The sequence below is a fragment of the Equus caballus genome, chromosome 17, assembly GCF_041296265.1.
Source record: "Equus caballus isolate H_3958 breed thoroughbred chromosome 17, TB-T2T, whole genome shotgun sequence".
NCBI lineage: Eukaryota > Metazoa > Chordata > Mammalia > Perissodactyla > Equidae > Equus > Equus caballus.
The window spans coordinates 41,542,068-41,558,557 of NC_091700.1; the positions used below are offsets into that span (position 1 = coordinate 41,542,068).

A 16,490-nucleotide genomic window follows, 5' to 3' on the forward strand; every position below is an offset into this window, starting at 1 on the left:
TCTGCAGAGGCTCTCTCTGAGGGCGAGGCCGGCCCCATCTGGACCACCTGTGGGTAGACTGTGTCCAGCACCCAGAAGGCGGAGGCCAACGCGCCGCCTTGGCTGGGAGAGACGCAGGGTCCCTCAGGCCGGGCCCAGCTGAGGCCAGGCCCAGCTTCGCCGCTCGGAGCTCTCAGGCTCCTGAGACCCTCGCCCCAGGCTTCCCCAGACCGGCGAGACCCGCTCGGTCCAGAGGAGAACAGAGTTCCTTCCCCGCCCCTTAGTCCTTCCTCGCCAGACTTGCCTGCGTCACGAAGCTCGAGAAGCGGTTCCCCCTGCGCGCCCCTCGCTCCAGGCCGAGCCTGGAAGCGCCTCGGACGCCGCTGCTGCGCGGGAGCTCGCGTGGGCTTCCCTGGGCCGCCGCTCTGCGCGCCGCAGCTCCGGGCGGACGTCGTCCCCGCTGCCCAGCGCCCTCGGGCGAGGCCCGGGCGGCACACGTGGGGTCCTGGGAGGCGCGGCCCGCCCTGACCCCTGGACATCCAAGTGGAAGGACCCTGGAGTTCTTCCCGGGCCTCCGGGGGTGCGGTGCAGGATGAAGGCTCACCTCAGGTCTCAGTTTACCAAACTAACACGATGCGCTAGTCGCACTGATGCCTGGACCCCACGCAAGGCGTGCAAGTAGTTCTGCGGCCCTCCAGGCGTCGCGTCCAGTCTGCGCGAAGTAGAGTAATCCACGACTCCCGCGCTCGGAGAAGGATCTTGAGGGGGCGCCGGGCTGAGTCCCAGACAGCAACTCTGGGCCGGACTTGGAATTTTTTTTTTTTTCCTCAATTTTGACCCCGATCCGCGCCTCTGAACTTACTGCGACATTGGCGCGCAGCCTTCGGCTCTGCGCGAGCTGGCACACTGTGCGGGACTCAGGAGGATCCCCATCGCACCCGGGACTTGCAGACCACTGGAGTGGAGGGCCGGGAGATATTTCTAGGGGTTCACGTACGGTGTATTTTCTAGAACGAGATAAACAGATCTCAAAAGAGTAACGTCCTGGTCTCGAAGCCAGGACCGCGCCCCTGGTCTCTCCACAGATTCCCCAGGGGCGCTTGTCGAAAGCGAAGATATTGGTGCCCCAAGTTTTCCTGCCGCTCGGCGCGTGGAACGTGCGCCTGGCGCGCGAGATGCTCGCCCTGTGCCCACGCGCTCCCCTTAGCGGGAGCCACGTGCTAAGGAGGTGCCACTGTGCCCGCTTAGCTGGCTGGGCAGCCTTGCTCCAGGAGGCTGAGACCCGCAGCAGGCGCTAAGGTCAGCCGCCGTGACCGGCCTCGTCATTTAGGAGGAGAAAGGGCAGAGAAGCTACGAGGAACACTTTTAATACCTAACAATTTGAGGCAAGAAAACTTTTAAGTGGAGGCGAACATGCGCAAATTCTCTTCTGTTTAAAGAGCAGTGCAAAGTCGCCAGGAAACTCACTACGACGTGACTGTTTACTCCCAGCGAATGGGCCCCAAAGAAAATACGCCCGGACCAGGTGACTGGGCGGGATGCGCAAAGCCGCTCCCGGCGACTCTCCTCTCCGGCGACACTGCAAGCAGAGCAGGGGCAGTGCGCAGGTGGTTTTTTTCCACCCGTGAATGTTACAGTCTCATGCTCTATTTTCTCATTTTATTTTTTAAAAGAAAAAATGAACACGACTCTCAAAAGTGGATAAACTTTGCGCTGTGAAAAATATGAGCTCGAGACAGATCAGTTTGTGGGTGAAGGCTGCTCTGGCAGAAACGCGAGAAGTGAGCAAGAGCCCACAATTTTCGTTTTTACTGTAGAAATTGGTAAACGAAATCAAATGGTGATAGTTACCTATTATAGACACTGAAAAGTTCAAAATAATTTAATGTGTTTTGTATTTGTAAGTATGGAATCACCATACTTTTTATTTTTTCTACCTATTTCCATTAAGTTTTAATAAGCTATTAAAATTCCCTGGATAAATTTTGTCAGTTTTTTTTTTTCAAGTGAGTGGAGATTACATGAACCAGAAGCAAAGTTTGAGCATGATTTCCTTAACCACTGGGAAGTCTGTATCTCCTTGCCAAAATTTCCAAGGATGGGGAGAAGGGAGAAAGGGAGACTAAATACTCACTGAGTACCTACTATGTGCAGGCACCCTGATAGGGCTACCGTTATACATTTTTTTCATATTAATAACTGTTTATCAATAAGAGCTCTTCCTAAAAAGACTGAACCCTCCACTCTCCTTCTCGTGCATCCAGACCTCAGATGGATAGCTTCCATAATTTTATTTTATTCGCAAGAATTTCGTTTTTATTACTTCCTTCTTCAAAGTGACATAATTGACAAGGTTAATGGAGAGATCCATGTTTCATGATGTTAAAGTCTGTTTTGTTTAACTGCTTACATCGTTTAGTGTTAATCTTGACTGGAAAGAAAAACTGAAGGTGAGTCAGCACACGCTTAATTTCTCCTAACTCTTTAGGTCCCTGTAAAAATAAAGAAATCCTGAACTGTTTGGGAGGAGAGCGAACTTGTAAGTGGGAGGAGAGCACCAACACTGAAAGCGATGTGAAAAAAAAGAAAATGCAAAGCAAAACTTTCCCGTCGCTATGGATCAAAGGAACCGAAAACATGACCAGTTTTGTGACAGCTATGCAAACATTGTGGCTTATATTGACCATTGATAAAGGTTCAGTTAGACTAGCGGCTGCATATGTTACAATGGATACGATGGAATTGAGCACCCAGAGCTTTAAAAAAATGAGAAAAGAATTGACAACCAGATGAAGTGGGAAAGGAGGGAAGAAAACATCCAGGAGCTCCAGCAGACAGGTAAATCATCAAAAATTCAGTTCCTGCAACTAATGAAAAAACCAATCTCGCTATAGTCCAGGGGAAATGTTCTCTGACTCAAGCCTGATGGTGAGTCTATTTGTCGTGTTTCTTTTCCGGACTATCAAAAAAGTTATTTCGAGATTGAGCCAAATGTTTTGACTGGGAGACCGAAAACGGGACGAAGCGTTTCCTGCTGTAACGCCCGGGCTGCCGCGGGGCCCAGCGCTGAGCGCGTCCAGAGGCGCGCGCTTCCCGCCAGGGGCTGCTCGGAAAGGACGCTCTCCGCCGCCCTGGGAGAAGCAAGTCCGTGGTCAGCAGGCGGGGGCTGCTCGGGTTCCGCGTGGGGCCTGAACTGCAGCCTTCCTTTGGAGGAACACTCCTTTAGTTTTGTTCTGGAAGGGGAAATGGGCGCAGCTCTTGGGGAGCTATCAAGCTTCCCAGTCGCTTGACAAACTTGGAGACTCTGGAAGTTCTAAACGGAGCTTCCCTCGTTCCCTGGGTCTCTTTCTATCTGCCTTACCAGGGCGAAAACACTGCGTGCCGAGGGGGTGCTCTTTTAGATGATTTTTTCCACGTAGCCTGGGGAAGCGCCGCCGCGCGCTCCAAAGGCGACTTGCCGACCTCAGCGCCCTGGGCTCGGCGCGGCGCACCGCCCGCCCAGCTCCGCTGGCGGAGAGAGCCCGAGGGGGAGTATCTGCTCCGCCGGCCAGAGCTCGGTGCCAGGGCGCTCTCCTGACATAACCCTGTCCAGGGAGGCCAGGACAAGCGCTAACTATTGCTTGGCTCCCCTGCTGTGGGTCCCATTCCCATTACTGCCGGCATCTTCCTTGGAAGCAGCCCCCAAGAGCAGAAACTCTCGCCTCATACCTCCCCTTAGTCCCCGCTTTCCTGGCCCTTTCCGGGATCCCACACCCCCACCCCGCTTCTCCAGCAGGTCGGAGCTGAACTCTGGCACCACTCCCCACGCCCACCCGGCCGCGCCATTTTAACCCCTTACAGGTTTCGCTGCGGAGGGGGCGGGAAACAGAGTAAGTCCATCCTCCCCACCCCGCCCCACCCCCACCCCGCCTGGGTCCTCGCCTAACGCAGCCTGGAGAGGGTTATGAAATAACCCGCTAGTCGACGGGGGTAGGGGACACGCTACCTCGGACTCTCGAAACTTTGGCAAAGTCTCGGGAACACTTGTGCTCCCCCAGGACAGTTTTCTTCGCCTCGCGGTGAGCGCGGGGTGTCCGAATTTCTTAGCACTAACTGCGGAGAGCCTCTCCCTTTTCCCAGCCCCTTTAAGAACATCTGATCTTCAGCCTCAAACTTTCTCCTCTAGTCTAAAAGCTTCGTCAGCCGCGGAGAGCGACCCCAGGCGAGGCCGGGAAGGGAGAGCGCTGAGTGGGGTTAACCCAAACCAGGGCGCCCGGAGGTTGGCTGAGGCCCTGCGGGTCGAGGCCCCGCGCGCTGTTTGCAGGAAGGAGCCCCCGGGGATCCGCGCGGGGCATGTTGCCGCGCCTGAAACAGGCGTTCCCTTCTCCAGATCATATTCCCCATAAAATCTAAAGCCAGATGCATCGCTTGGGCAAGTTCCCATTTCACCGCGAAAAGCACAGATTTGTTTCCAAACTGGACTCAAAATCGAGGTTTCTGGTCCGGGTTCCAGTGGCGTGCGCAAGGTCAGCCTTTCGATGGCTCAAGGGACTGCCCGGGCGGGTAACATTTCAGCATCTAACTCTGAACCTAGCGCAGGCAAAGCATCATTTGCGAATGAGGAGATTAAAAAAAAAAAAAGTAGCTTGCGAAATAAAGACAACTAAGTCTTCAAAGCTATGTGGATACTTTTTGTTTAAGTGAGGTGCAGGAGAAAAGACCAACTTCATAATTATAGACGCCCAGTTTAGCAAGATAACCTAATGGAACCTCTGTTTCATAAAAATAAGTTACAAGGGAAAAAATTTGCAAGAAAGTGAGAACAGTGGCCACATATGAAACCAAAGGGCGAGCATGGTGAAAGTAGGCATTTTTAGCAGTCTGTTGCGTCAATAACAGCTTTTGCTGAGTATTCTTTAAAGAATAAAATGCTCTTTCCAAAAGGAATAGCCTAAGGGTCTATTTTACCTGTGGCTATCCTCTCGTCATTGTATAAAGAAATTTGGGCGGAGTGGGCCGTCTTTTTTACAGTTAGAACTTTCTGATATTTGCAGTTGTGGTGAAGAGGGAGGGAATAAAAAAACGAACAAAGCTAGTCTGGGATTGACTACCGCCTATTACCGGCAAAACGTTAGCAAGAAACCAAGACTGCCTTCCCCAGGTTCGCCTAAGCGAACTCAATTTTGCATCTTTTAAAATGATAGTCATTTTTGAGTCATGTTGGTGAAATGAATAACCAGCGATGCAGAATGTAAACAAGACAAACAAGGACACAGTCCAAATCTCCCTTTTTAGAGAGAAAGGGCGCGGTGCGAAAGCGGCGCCTCTGAACAGCTAGAGGTGTAACAGCTGTAGGCTGCGGTGCATTAGGTGCCAGTGAGAGAAAGGACAATCCAACTACTTGCACAGAAAACTGTATTTCCACATGCGACTCATTTAGGATCAAATGATTTTTTTTAACACTTGCCAAGACCCACAGATAATGGCTACAAAAAGGTGCCATTAAATAGAATAAAGTTAATTGTTTACTAGGATAGGATGGGGCTTTTCGGGTGTTTGGCTACACAAACGTTCTGGAGTGACAGAGCGAGCAGCTCGCAGGCCAGTCTCCCAGTGATGGCTCGCTGCGGGGGAGGGTGGGGGACCGAGAATGCGTTTTAGCTGACCAGATTCGGACTGGCGGCCAACTCTGAGGGGCGGTTGTGAGGGGTTATCTCCACCTTGTGACGATATTCTCATGCCGTCCCTTAACTGAAAAAGTCTGCGGCCGGTAAGGCCGCCTACAAGGGCCGCGCCTCATCCAAATCTGCGCAGGCCGCCTTTGTCCCCGCAGTGACTACCGCACGGGAGGAGGGCAGACGCGAAGGATATCACCAAAGTTTCCTGAAGTCTTTATACCGCGTTGAATTCTGGTTTTTGCGGGGAGGCGGGGTGCTTATCCAACCTCGGTGGAGCAACAATTCCGTGGGCCTCTAGTCCTTGGCGGCCACTGCGCGTCCTCGCCGCGCTGCCGATCGCCCGGGCCTCTCCGGGGGATCAGGCGCCGGGGACCAATGCACGCCCTCGCGCCACACTCCTTTGCCTCTGCGTCCCTCCGCACGGTCCCAATGAGTCTCGAATTTCAACTCAAGACCTAGGGCAAACTTTCCCTTGGGCATCGTATATTTTCAGACGCGTTCGCTTTTCCCAGGGGGAGTAGGAGCGACGGGGCTCCTGGCAGCTCCCGGGCGCCCTTAGGGCACCACCCCCACCCGGTATTTGCGCAGCTCTGGGGCCCACTCTCGCCTCTGGACCCCAGACCTTGGCCTCCCACGGCCGCGCTCAGGGAAGCCGCTGCGACTGATGCGCCCCGGGTGCTTTCGTTTTGCTTTCGCTCCCTCCTCTCTGCAGCTGGGAAGACTGCGGAAGAACAAAGTGGGGGGCAGGAGAGAACGCGTGTCCTGAAAAAGTGACAGGGACACCGTGGTTCGACCTGAAGCGGGGCGGGGGGTGGAGGAAGGCTAAGGCTGAGGCCTGGGCACCTCTGTTCTTTGCAGCGGTGGTAAGTGCCTGGAGGCCCTGGCTTGTTTTCTTCATGCAAAGAAACGTGGTTTGTAGATATTGATGCAACAAAATTGGCGCGGAAACGAATTCGCCTTCTTAGGCGGGCTGTCTCTTTCAAATACAGATGACAAGGCAGGGTAGAAAGGCGGGAAGATGGGCGGCCGTGGCATTTCACTAAATTAGAGGGAAAAAGAGAAGGCGCGAGAGCCGAGAGAGTAAGAGCCGGCTCCGGCACCATACTCTGAGCACCATCAGGTGTGAGGGGACCACCGCGCCGTCCAATATGCTGCGCGTCCACTCAGCTCCATGCTTTGGAACCCCAGCAACCACTGCATAGGTTCGCTTTACTTCATGTCGCCTCCCTCTTCATGGCGAGAGAAGCACATGTTACTAAATTGACGAGCCCATGTCCTAAGGACTCCCCCTAAAAAAAAAAAAAAAAAAAAAAAAAGGCCCAAACATGGACCGGGTCCTCAAATAGAGGCAAACTTATTGCTGCCCCGTGTGGCCCATGCGAAAGCGTTCCTGGGTTTGGACGAGCCCAGTGCAGGGCCAAGACGAGCGGCTCTGGGGGCGCGGGCCGGTGCAGAGTCCCGCCCCCCAACCCTGGCCTGCACTTGAGCCCGAACGAGGGTGAGCGCACGGAACTGTCTCTCCAAACTCCTTAGAAAATAACGTAACCCTTCCAGACTGTTTACCACCCTGTCCAGCTGCCCGGAAAAGTCCGACGCGTTTCCTGCACTCGTCCCAGCTTAGCCCGGGCTTTCCTCCACCGTGATCTGATGTGCTAAATTATTTTATTCCAACTCTCAAAGTTAAACTGCGATCTAAATAAATCACTTAGGGAAAGGACTAGAAGCTGCTAAGGTAAATTACACTCACACTAGCTACTTGCACTTGGTTTTGTTATCAGGCCTTCCTTTCGTATTTACCGCCCTCCTTGTTTACATCGAGCTCAGAAACAGAAGCTTTTAGGCCGGCAGGGAGCTCAGTTTCATTTTGGGGGTATGGCGGGGCCTATCATCTCGTCATCAGGTTTTGAAGAAAAGTTCGAATATTTTTTCTCACAGATCTAACATCCAGTAACTCCTCAAAAACTATATTCCCCGCACTGTGGCTTAAGTCCGCAAACTCCTTGGTCCCCAGCTGTCCGGGAAGCAGTAAGTGAGCTCGCGCAACGCCTCGTTGCACCTGCGGAGGAGGGAAAGCGTCTCCGCGCTTCTTGGAACCGCCGCGCCGCGCTTCCCGCGTTCTGCCCGCCAGTCTGCGAGCGGCTGCGAGCCACCCCCGCATCCTTCGGGCCCCCGCCCCCACTCAATAGTGCCGGGGCCAGGGACAAGTGGCCTGCTAACGCCGGGGGAGCGGCCGCCCTAGGGACAAGTCAGACTCCTAGCTCCTAAGCGAGGCCTGAACGCAGACACACTCCACCACCAGGGCGGTGGCGCTCCCGACGCCGAAGGGGGGAGGAGGGCGGAAGCGCGGGACGCTGGCGAGCACACCCACGAGCAACAGACCCAGGGGTCCCCGCCGGGCTGCTAGGGCGTGGGTGCCCACGCTGTGCGCGACGCCTGGGCCGCAGCCGGAGCCCACGAGCTGGGCGCACAGCTGAGCGAGGCAGCCGCCGCCGCCACGGAGCCTGGCAGGCGGCGCGGAGCCCCGGGGAGCTGGTTTTCCCGGGCGGGCACGTGATGGGGTTGGCAGCGCTCTGGCCCGGGCTGGGAGGAGGGGGAAGCGGCGAGCAGGAGGCCGGGGGCGGGCGGGCGGCTGGCGCGCTGTGTACTTAGGTCGTGTGCTGGGGCTTTTCTCTCCCAGGAGCCGGCGGAGGGAGGGGGAGGAGGAGGGGCCACCGCTCCGCCTTCTCCTTTTCGCAATGTTGACGCAATCTATAAATAGTGGAACAAAAGGACCAACTTCCTCGGAGCTTTGCTGAAACTGCACAAAAAATCGAGCTGGGGGGTTCCCTGGTCCCTGGCGATGGGGCGGGGAGCGCAGCGCCAGGGGAGGGGGCGGGCGCGACAGCGCGGGCCCCGCCGAGGGGGACACCTGGCTGAGGCACAGCTGCCGCCGCGCCGCGCGAACCCAAGGCTCCAGTCCCTGCGCGGGTTGGAGCGCTCATCCCCACCGGGGGTCTTCCTCCGCCGATGACAGGTCAGTCCGTACCGCCCCTTTTTACACCGGGTTTTCTTTTCCCTCCCCCAAGCCTCTACTTTTAGAAAGGAATTGAAGGAAAAATAGAACGAGGCGCAGCAGTGACAGCCACCAAATCTGCAACCCCAGCAGTCTACCGCGGGGTGGCCGAGGGGGCTCAAGGAGGCGGTCCGCGCCTGGCCCCTCGTCGCACAGCCGGTGCCCGCGCCGCGGCCGGAGACGAAGCCAGGCAGGACTAGCGCGCGCCGCCCAGGCGGCAGGGAGAGCGGAGGCGGGAGCGCCGCGGAGGCGCGGGCCCTGGGCGGGGGTTGAGGGCGGGCTCCCGTCTGCTGCTCCTGCCCGGGGCCGACCCCCGGTGGAGACGCGCCAGGGCTGGGAGGCGGCCGAGCGCGCCTCGCCTCCTCCAAGCTCGGAACTGGCGTCTCCGCCTCGTCTTGCGGCTGCCGTGGGAGGACTGAGCAGAGAAGCGCTGTCGCCGCACGCCGCCGCGCACCCTGGCTCCTGTGCCCACACACCCAGCGCGCCGGGAATTGGGGGGCAGGCTGGGGACAGGGGGCACGCTCTCCTCCAGGAGCCCGGGAGCTGAGCGCGAGCGCCCGCTGCGCCGCCGTGGCCGTTACACAGGGCGCGGGGGAGGGGGCGGAGCTGGCGCTGTTGACAGCCGTGCTGGAGCGGGGAGGGCGAAAGTTGGGGAGAGGAGGCGGGGGAGAGGTGGGAGTCGGGGTTGGGGGAGGGAGCGCGCGCGCGGAATTCAGCGAGGAGGAGGAGGGGGCTGGGGTCACGTGACGGGCAGACGCCCCCGCTACAGGCTGACAGTCTGGGTGACGTCACCATCCCCTGACTGCAGGGGGTGGCGCTTCCGCTCCCTCCCCCAGCCCCCAGTACCGGTGGCTGCAGCCATTTCGAAGTGTGGGAGTGAGCGGAGGATAGACGAGGGTTTTCCTTACGGCCCTAGACCCTGGCTGCATCCCCAGCTGCCCGGAGTCCCTGGCCTGGGACCGGAGAGGCAGCCGCTATCACCCCCTCCCGCCGCGCCCCATTGTGTGAGCGGGCGGCGCAGGGCGGAGGCTGGTGCCGGCCCCCCGCGGCTCCCAGCTCCGGAGGGGGCGGGGCGGTCCCGGAGCAGTCGCTGCCGAGTCGGGCCGCATCCCAAGAGCGCCGTCCGCGCGCGCGAGGTCCGACGCTCTGATTCTTGGCTGGCAATCGGAGGCCTTGCCCGCATTCCCGGGGCGCCGGCTGGTTGGGGACCCGCTCAGCGGCGCGAGCCTACACTCCAACCCCGCAGGTGTGTGGCTGGAGTCCGTCACCGCTCCGGGGGACGCGCTTCCAGCAGTCGTTATAAGCTATTTGGGGAGACTCCGGGTTTTGGTGACTCAGCGCGGTGAGCGCTATTTATAAGTTGGTGCTTTACTAGCAGGGAAATACACTTTGCTCAGATCCGTCCGCCCAAGAAATTGGAAGAGCTCCCTTACGAGGCAACAAAAGACAACTTTTCTGAAAGAGGAGACTTTCGACTTTTAGAGCCTGTGCTGTAAGGCATAGGAGGTCTCACCAAAAGACTAGTCAGAACACGGTTTATCTCAAAAAGTTGGTCATCTTCCAGGGTAGATGGAGAATTTTAGAGATACATCATGATGGTAGACTGCCTTTTTTTTGAGTGGTGGTGGCGTGAACCAGGAGCAATAATTCAGATAAATGACCCAGCAGTCCTCCTAGTAAATCGCAGAATATCAGAACTGCGTTATTACAGTATTTGTAAAAATACATTAAACTATGTGGTGGCTAGGCATAAAATAAAGGAAAACCAGACGGTATTGGAAATTTCTATACAATATTCTGTAACAGGAAGGTGTGTGGTATTTCTCATCAAAAAATCTGCTGGCAACTATAAATGACGTGTTCACCGCCCAGTTTCTCCCTCCCAAGAAAACACTACAAAAATGTACTGTATATTCAGCCCGAGGTTCTTCTACAGTGTGTAAGTGCTGCACAAACAATTTTCAGTCAGTGTTTGTTTTACTGGCATTACTTTGTGGTTTTCTCTTCTCTCCCTATCCCGCCCCCCCCCCCCCCCCCGCCCCGCCCCGCCCCGCCCAAGTTTGTAAATCCGGCAGGTAGAAGCTAAGAGAAAGCAATTGCTAGGCTGGCTTCAGGGAGGCAAGAGTTAACACCTTGCCTAGCCTGCACAGCCTTCTGTAGGTAGCACGACCTCAGGTGTTTCTTGAAACAAAGAAGGTAGTTTCCTTGATGGCTAAAGCCAGGTCAACTAAGCAGAGAGGAAGGGGCATCTCAAGCTGAGCAAGCATGGCAGCATGTGCAAAGGCCTGTGGTGAAGAACTACAGCCAGCAAAGGATGGGTGGGGGGGGGGGGGAGTGAAGAGGGGGTTGAGAAAGGAAGCTGGATGGATGGCCAGGTTATCCAGGGCTTTATATTCCATGCTGAAGAGTTTGGACTTTAGCGTGAGACCTACAAGTTTTAGCCTTTTTGGGGACACATACCCTTTTGAGAATCTATGGAAAGCAATGTGGTCTCTCTTCAGAAAAATGCACCTCTAGATCTATACTAAAATTTTGCAGACAATTTCTCGGGGTTTACTCTGCTTTGTGAGTAAATGACTATTGGGCCTCAGGATTAAAACCTATAGGAAATGGAGAATCACGAAAAGGTTTTTTTAAATGGAAAAGCAAGCTCAAGTGTAGAAAGGTTACATGTCTTTGAAAAGATGACACTGGTTGGGTCCAGGAGACTGGAAGACGGAATATAAGACAGTCTGTGATCTAAATAAGGATGGATGAGGACCACTGCTGTGTACCTAGTGGCAGTGGTGATAGAGGGAAGAGGGATTCAAGAAAAGTAATTTAAAACGAGTGAGTGGAATGGGAAATTGACTGGCAGTGTAGGGCAGGGGCAAGAGCAAGGGATTGCCAGATTTCTGGTCTAGGGTGTGAACTGGTAGGAGGAGTGGGCCTCAGGTCCAGGAGGAGGAACTCCGTTTTGTCCCTCTAGAATTTGAGGTATCAGGGAACTATCCCAGGAAGGTTGGAAGTAAGGTCTGGCTCTTGAGAGTCCTTAAAATGTAGGTGCCGAATGGATCAGATGGACCACAAAGTGTATCAAGTGAGCAGAGGTCTGAGAACCAGAACCCTGGGAAACGCCCATCTTTAGGGGAAGAGGAGGAGCAAGAGGAGGCTTTGAAGGACAGTAGTGAGTGAGTAAAGACAGAGTGGTGTCCCTAGCGTATATAACTTAGATTAGTAAATCCTGCTTCCTTTATAAGGAATGAAAGCATGTTGCTGGTTTGGTCCCTTTATAAGATTGAAGAGGCTGTGTACTCCTTCAGTGGCAAAGAAAGCACCTTTCCAAAAATTCAAATTCAGAAGGGAGATGAGGGCAGGAGAGGATTAAATCTTGCTTTCCCCTCTTTTTTGAAACCAGGGATACCTACGGGAAAAGAGAAGAGAAATGGAGGGAATCAAGCTTTCTCTTTTCTCTGCTCAGCCACTAAGCCTTTAAGGAAAAGGAGTCCGGATAGACTGGGTCCCCAAGATGGTGTTTTTGTCCCTCTAGCACTTCAAAACCCCACTTAATCTTTAGTACTAGGAGCTGCTAGAATCTCAGTCTGGCTAAGGAAACAAGGAAAGCTTGAGGAAAAGGGTTTTCCTTTGCTTCCTCCTCCTACTTGTTACAGCCATCCTAAGCTAGGACTGTACTCAGTACAGAGCACACTACCCCAGCACTTAGTGGTTTAAAACAACAACAGTGTTACTTTACTCATGAATATGCAATTTGGGTAGGGCTCTGCAGGGACAGCTCATTTCTAATCCACTTGGCGTCAGCTGGGGCAGCTCGAAGGCTGGAGGCTTGCATCATCTGAAGACTTGTTCACTTGCGTGTCTAGCCATTGGTACTGACTGACGGCTGGGACCTCAACTGGGGCTAACAGCCCAGACACCTACACCTGCCTGCTTCTTGTGGTCTCAGCTTCCTCACAACAGGCTTGTTGGGCTCAAACAGTCCTAAGACCCAGAGCCAGGGAAGCTGTATCACCTTTTATGACCTAATCTTAGAAGTCATGTAGCATCTTATCCCTCACATTCTATATGTTAGAGGCAAATCACTGACACCATACATATTCTAGAGAGGGGAGTTAGACTCTCCCTTTTAATGGGAGGAGTGTCAGAGAATTTGCAATGTTTAAAACCATCACACATTAACTTCAGATAAATAGATTTATAAACAATATGCTGTATATTAAACATAAGAAACCAAATAAATATCCTCTTTTTTATATTAGAACGCAATATAAAAACCCAAATGTTTCATTGTTACAGCAAAGCGAATCCTGAGCCAATCTGAGTAGGCAGTTTGTCTTATAATCGGGATTACCCTCTTCTTCTCCCTCATGACCCTTCCCTCCCCTCCAGCTCAGGCCTCCTGTACACAGACACCTCTCTCTCCCAAGCTAGGCAGGATCCCCACAGTGGCTATACCTCCAGGGCCATGATCAGGCCCTAAAAGTTTTTTCTGTTTCCTCTTTGAATTGTCCCTGACTTTGGACCTCACTAGATCAGTGGCAAAGCCATCAATGACATGTCCTTACTTCTCAGAGTTAAAAAGCAAAATGCTATGAAGATTATTCCAACAAGTAATTTTAGAATAAATTGTACATAATTAAAATGATATTTCTAAAAAAGGGCTATATGTTTTTAGATGTCAGGATCTTTACTTGGGTTTGTTTATTCATAACACTCAGTAATTCTAAAGGGATGGTTGAGATTTTAGGGATTTTATAAGAATTTGCATGTTTCCTTGAAGGTGATATATACACTTATTATTACAATACAGAATCTAAATGACTCTTCTCCCATTTTTACAATGCACATTGCATTATTTTTCTTTAAAACCAGTACACATAGTTTTTAGTACACATTATTTGGTTGGTAAAGGGGCTCAAGAATCATTTTTTTAAGGAACTGAAAATACCACCTTTCTCTGAGTAATCAAGATTAAGTAATATTTTCTTATAACCTAGTATATTTTTAAATTCTCCTAAAGCTGATATTATTATAATTTATACATCTTTGATGTTCTCTTAGAAAGACTTCCTCTATGACTTAGAAATAGTGCTTAGGCCATTTTAATAACATACTCCCCTAAAGGCTGTCTAATACCTCTACAGTTTTGATAATTTTTGCATAATTGTTCACAGTTATACTGAGTCAAAATCACACTGTGAATTCATACTATAGAATACAGATTTTAAAATAAGTACATCTAGATAATGAGCAAATGTACACTTATGAACTCTATTTTTTTGTGTGTATTTCTTAATGATTTTTGAAGTAGCATGCTTTTTAAAAAAAATAAAATGACTTAAGTATATCTTTGTTTTTGAAGTTTCTTATATAGCAATGATTTTAAAAAAACTGACACAGTGTTCACGTTAAACTGACAGACTTTGTTATCAGGGCCCAAACTGTTCCTAATTCTCTGTGACTTCATAGCTACCATGGAGGCAGCCCAAAGGAGCTTAAGTAAACACTTTTAAATTACGTAATGCAGTTCTCAAGGAACAACCCCAGCCAAACTGTGCCATATAGTTTTACAGATGCTATTTTTCTGTTATGCCAGAATACTTATTACCCTATCTATAGAATGACTTCATAGTAAGGATAACATGAAAGAAAACTGGAAGTGGGCCAGTCTGTTTCTAGGCATTCTGAATGAAGGCAGGGTTGAGGAAATTATTTCAAAGTAGTTATCTAGTGAATGTTTTTCTGAAGCTTATAAACTAAGCATTTTGGAAAGTGCTGTAGTGAAAATGGTACAGTAAGCCATAAATTCAATATGATTTCAATAAAGAGATTCGACAAAAAATATATTGCTAGCTGATAGTAGTAATGCTGTGTCTACTACTACATGAAGAACTAAATACAGTCATACATTTTATTAAGTAAAATAATTTGGATCCTTTATGTTATTTTTCTTCACCTTTCTATGTATTCAAAAAATAACTTATTTTTAAAGAAATATTGCCAAAGTCAATAAAAAAGATATATTCTTCAACATGTTGGCAAGGCTCTATGTTAAGCATCATGGAGAAGACAAAGAATTATAAGTCCTTGAGGTAGTAAAGTTATTAATATGAGTATATCAGCAAAAATGCAACTTTATCAAATTAAATTACAGAAAGAATCTCCCCATCAGATTGACAAAGATTGAAAATAAGTGTTAATAGCTAGTGTTGCTAAGAATGCAATGAAATTTATAATCTCATCTATTATATTACCTTTCTGGGGTCTTAAAAACATCCAAATCTTTGATACAGTAGTTCCACTTCCAGGAACCAATCCTAAAGAAATAATCAAATATGAAGTCAAAGATTGATATATATTCATCACAGCATCTATACAGAGGAACCAATCTGAATATTCAATAATAAAGGAGTGGTTAAATAAACCATGGTGCAATAATCTAATGGAATATTATGGAACTAATAAAAATATTTAATGCCACAGAGAAATACTAATATTTAATTTAATGTACACTTAAATTTTTAGTTTATAAAACTATTTCTCCTCATTTATTTAAAAATACATTTATTTATATGTATAGAAAAAGGGTAGGGAAAAATATACTGAAGTCTGTTATGTGATTATGGTAATTTTTACCTTATTTTTCATATTTTCTAAAATGAGCACATATTATTTTATTTATTTTTTCTTTTTTTATCTTTTTTTTTTTCCTGCTTTTTTCTCCCCAAATCCTCCCAGTACACAGTTGTATATTTTAGTTGTGGTCCTTCTGGTTGTGGCATGTGGGACACCGCCTCCACATGGCCTGATGAGCAGTGCCATGTCCTCGCCCAGGATGTGAACCCTGGACCGCCAAAGCGGGGCACGCGAACTTAACCACTCTGCCACAGGGCCAGCCTCAAGCACATATTATTTTAACAGTCAGAAAAAAATCGTTAAAATTAAAAGGTTTCCTCTCAAATATGTAAAAAATGACATACATTTACATTTTTTACAACACCAGGGTATTTAATAAAGTAACACAACATATTACTTACTTTTTATAAGTACCTTTTCATTTTGCCTACTTGTAACAGTGTCTGCCAGTGAATAATCTCTGCTTTCTAAAATTAAAGTAGATAAGGTGTAGGCAAGTACGGAGAATTTATTATGCGAAGGGTATAATTTGAGGTGTAGCCTTTGGTGGAAAAGTTGATTTGAGGAAAATTTGGTAGAGTCAAATGTAATGGCTGTAATGGCTGTATCTATTTTGTAAGTTTTATAACTGTATTTTATATTTCTTGTATTTTTAATTGTGGTAAAAAACACATAACATGAACCTTACCATCTTAATCATTTAAAAATGTACAGTTCAGTAGTAGTAAGTATATTCACATTGTCATGTATAATAGTATTTTAAGGATAGTGTTTTTATTGGTTTCATAAAAACAATACATGTTCATTTATAAATAATTCAAACAATATAAAGTTACAGGAAAATTTTTATATCTCCTCAGATCTCAGATTTTACCATTAATATTAAATGAACATCATGGTAGGTATATATGCATTTATACACATAAGATAATCTTATTTAAGATTAGAACAAGTATACTACTTTTAAATAAGAAAGTATTACATTTAAAATTATTTGAATTTGGTAGTAGTAAGATAAGCTGAAGGAATTGATGAACTTTTAGAAAAATGTTTGTCTGCCACAAGAGATCTTATTTCCGAATATCCGAAGTTCAAAACATTAAGAGTTTGGAGACTTATTTTATCAGTGTGTTTCAAATTTAGAAATGCCCAAAGACTCTGCTATGAAA

At 49.6% G+C, this 16,490-nt stretch overlaps 1 protein-coding gene and 1 long non-coding RNA gene across 9 annotated transcripts in view; one reads left to right on the forward strand and one right to left on the reverse strand.

The window, feature by feature from the left end:
- Positions 1-16,490, reverse strand: part of LOC102150380 (uncharacterized) — a 77,500-nt gene that overhangs the window by 27,304 nt on the left and 33,706 nt on the right. For 5 of the 7 annotated variants that reach the window (XR_011427743.1, XM_070239698.1, XM_005601200.4 and 2 more), the window contains one exon: positions 14,940-15,002. Coding sequence is in view for 4 of the 7 variants with exons in the window: in XM_070239698.1 (XP_070095799.1) it covers positions 14,940-15,002 (63 nt within the window). In the remaining 3 variants the exon portion in view is untranslated. Of the gene's footprint in view, positions 1-841; positions 987-11,901; positions 12,092-14,939; positions 15,003-16,490 lie in introns of those variants that run through there. The other 2 variants (XR_011427744.1, XR_011427745.1) reach the window with 2 other exon arrangements.
- LOC138918395 (uncharacterized) overlaps positions 8,312-16,490 on the forward strand; it is a 113,636-nt gene continuing 105,457 nt past the window's right edge. The window contains exon 1 of one of the 2 annotated variants that reach the window (XR_011427753.1): positions 8,312-8,649. This is a non-coding gene — a long non-coding RNA (uncharacterized lncRNA). The remainder of the gene's footprint in view (positions 8,650-16,490) is intronic. The other variant, XR_011427750.1, reaches the window with a different exon arrangement.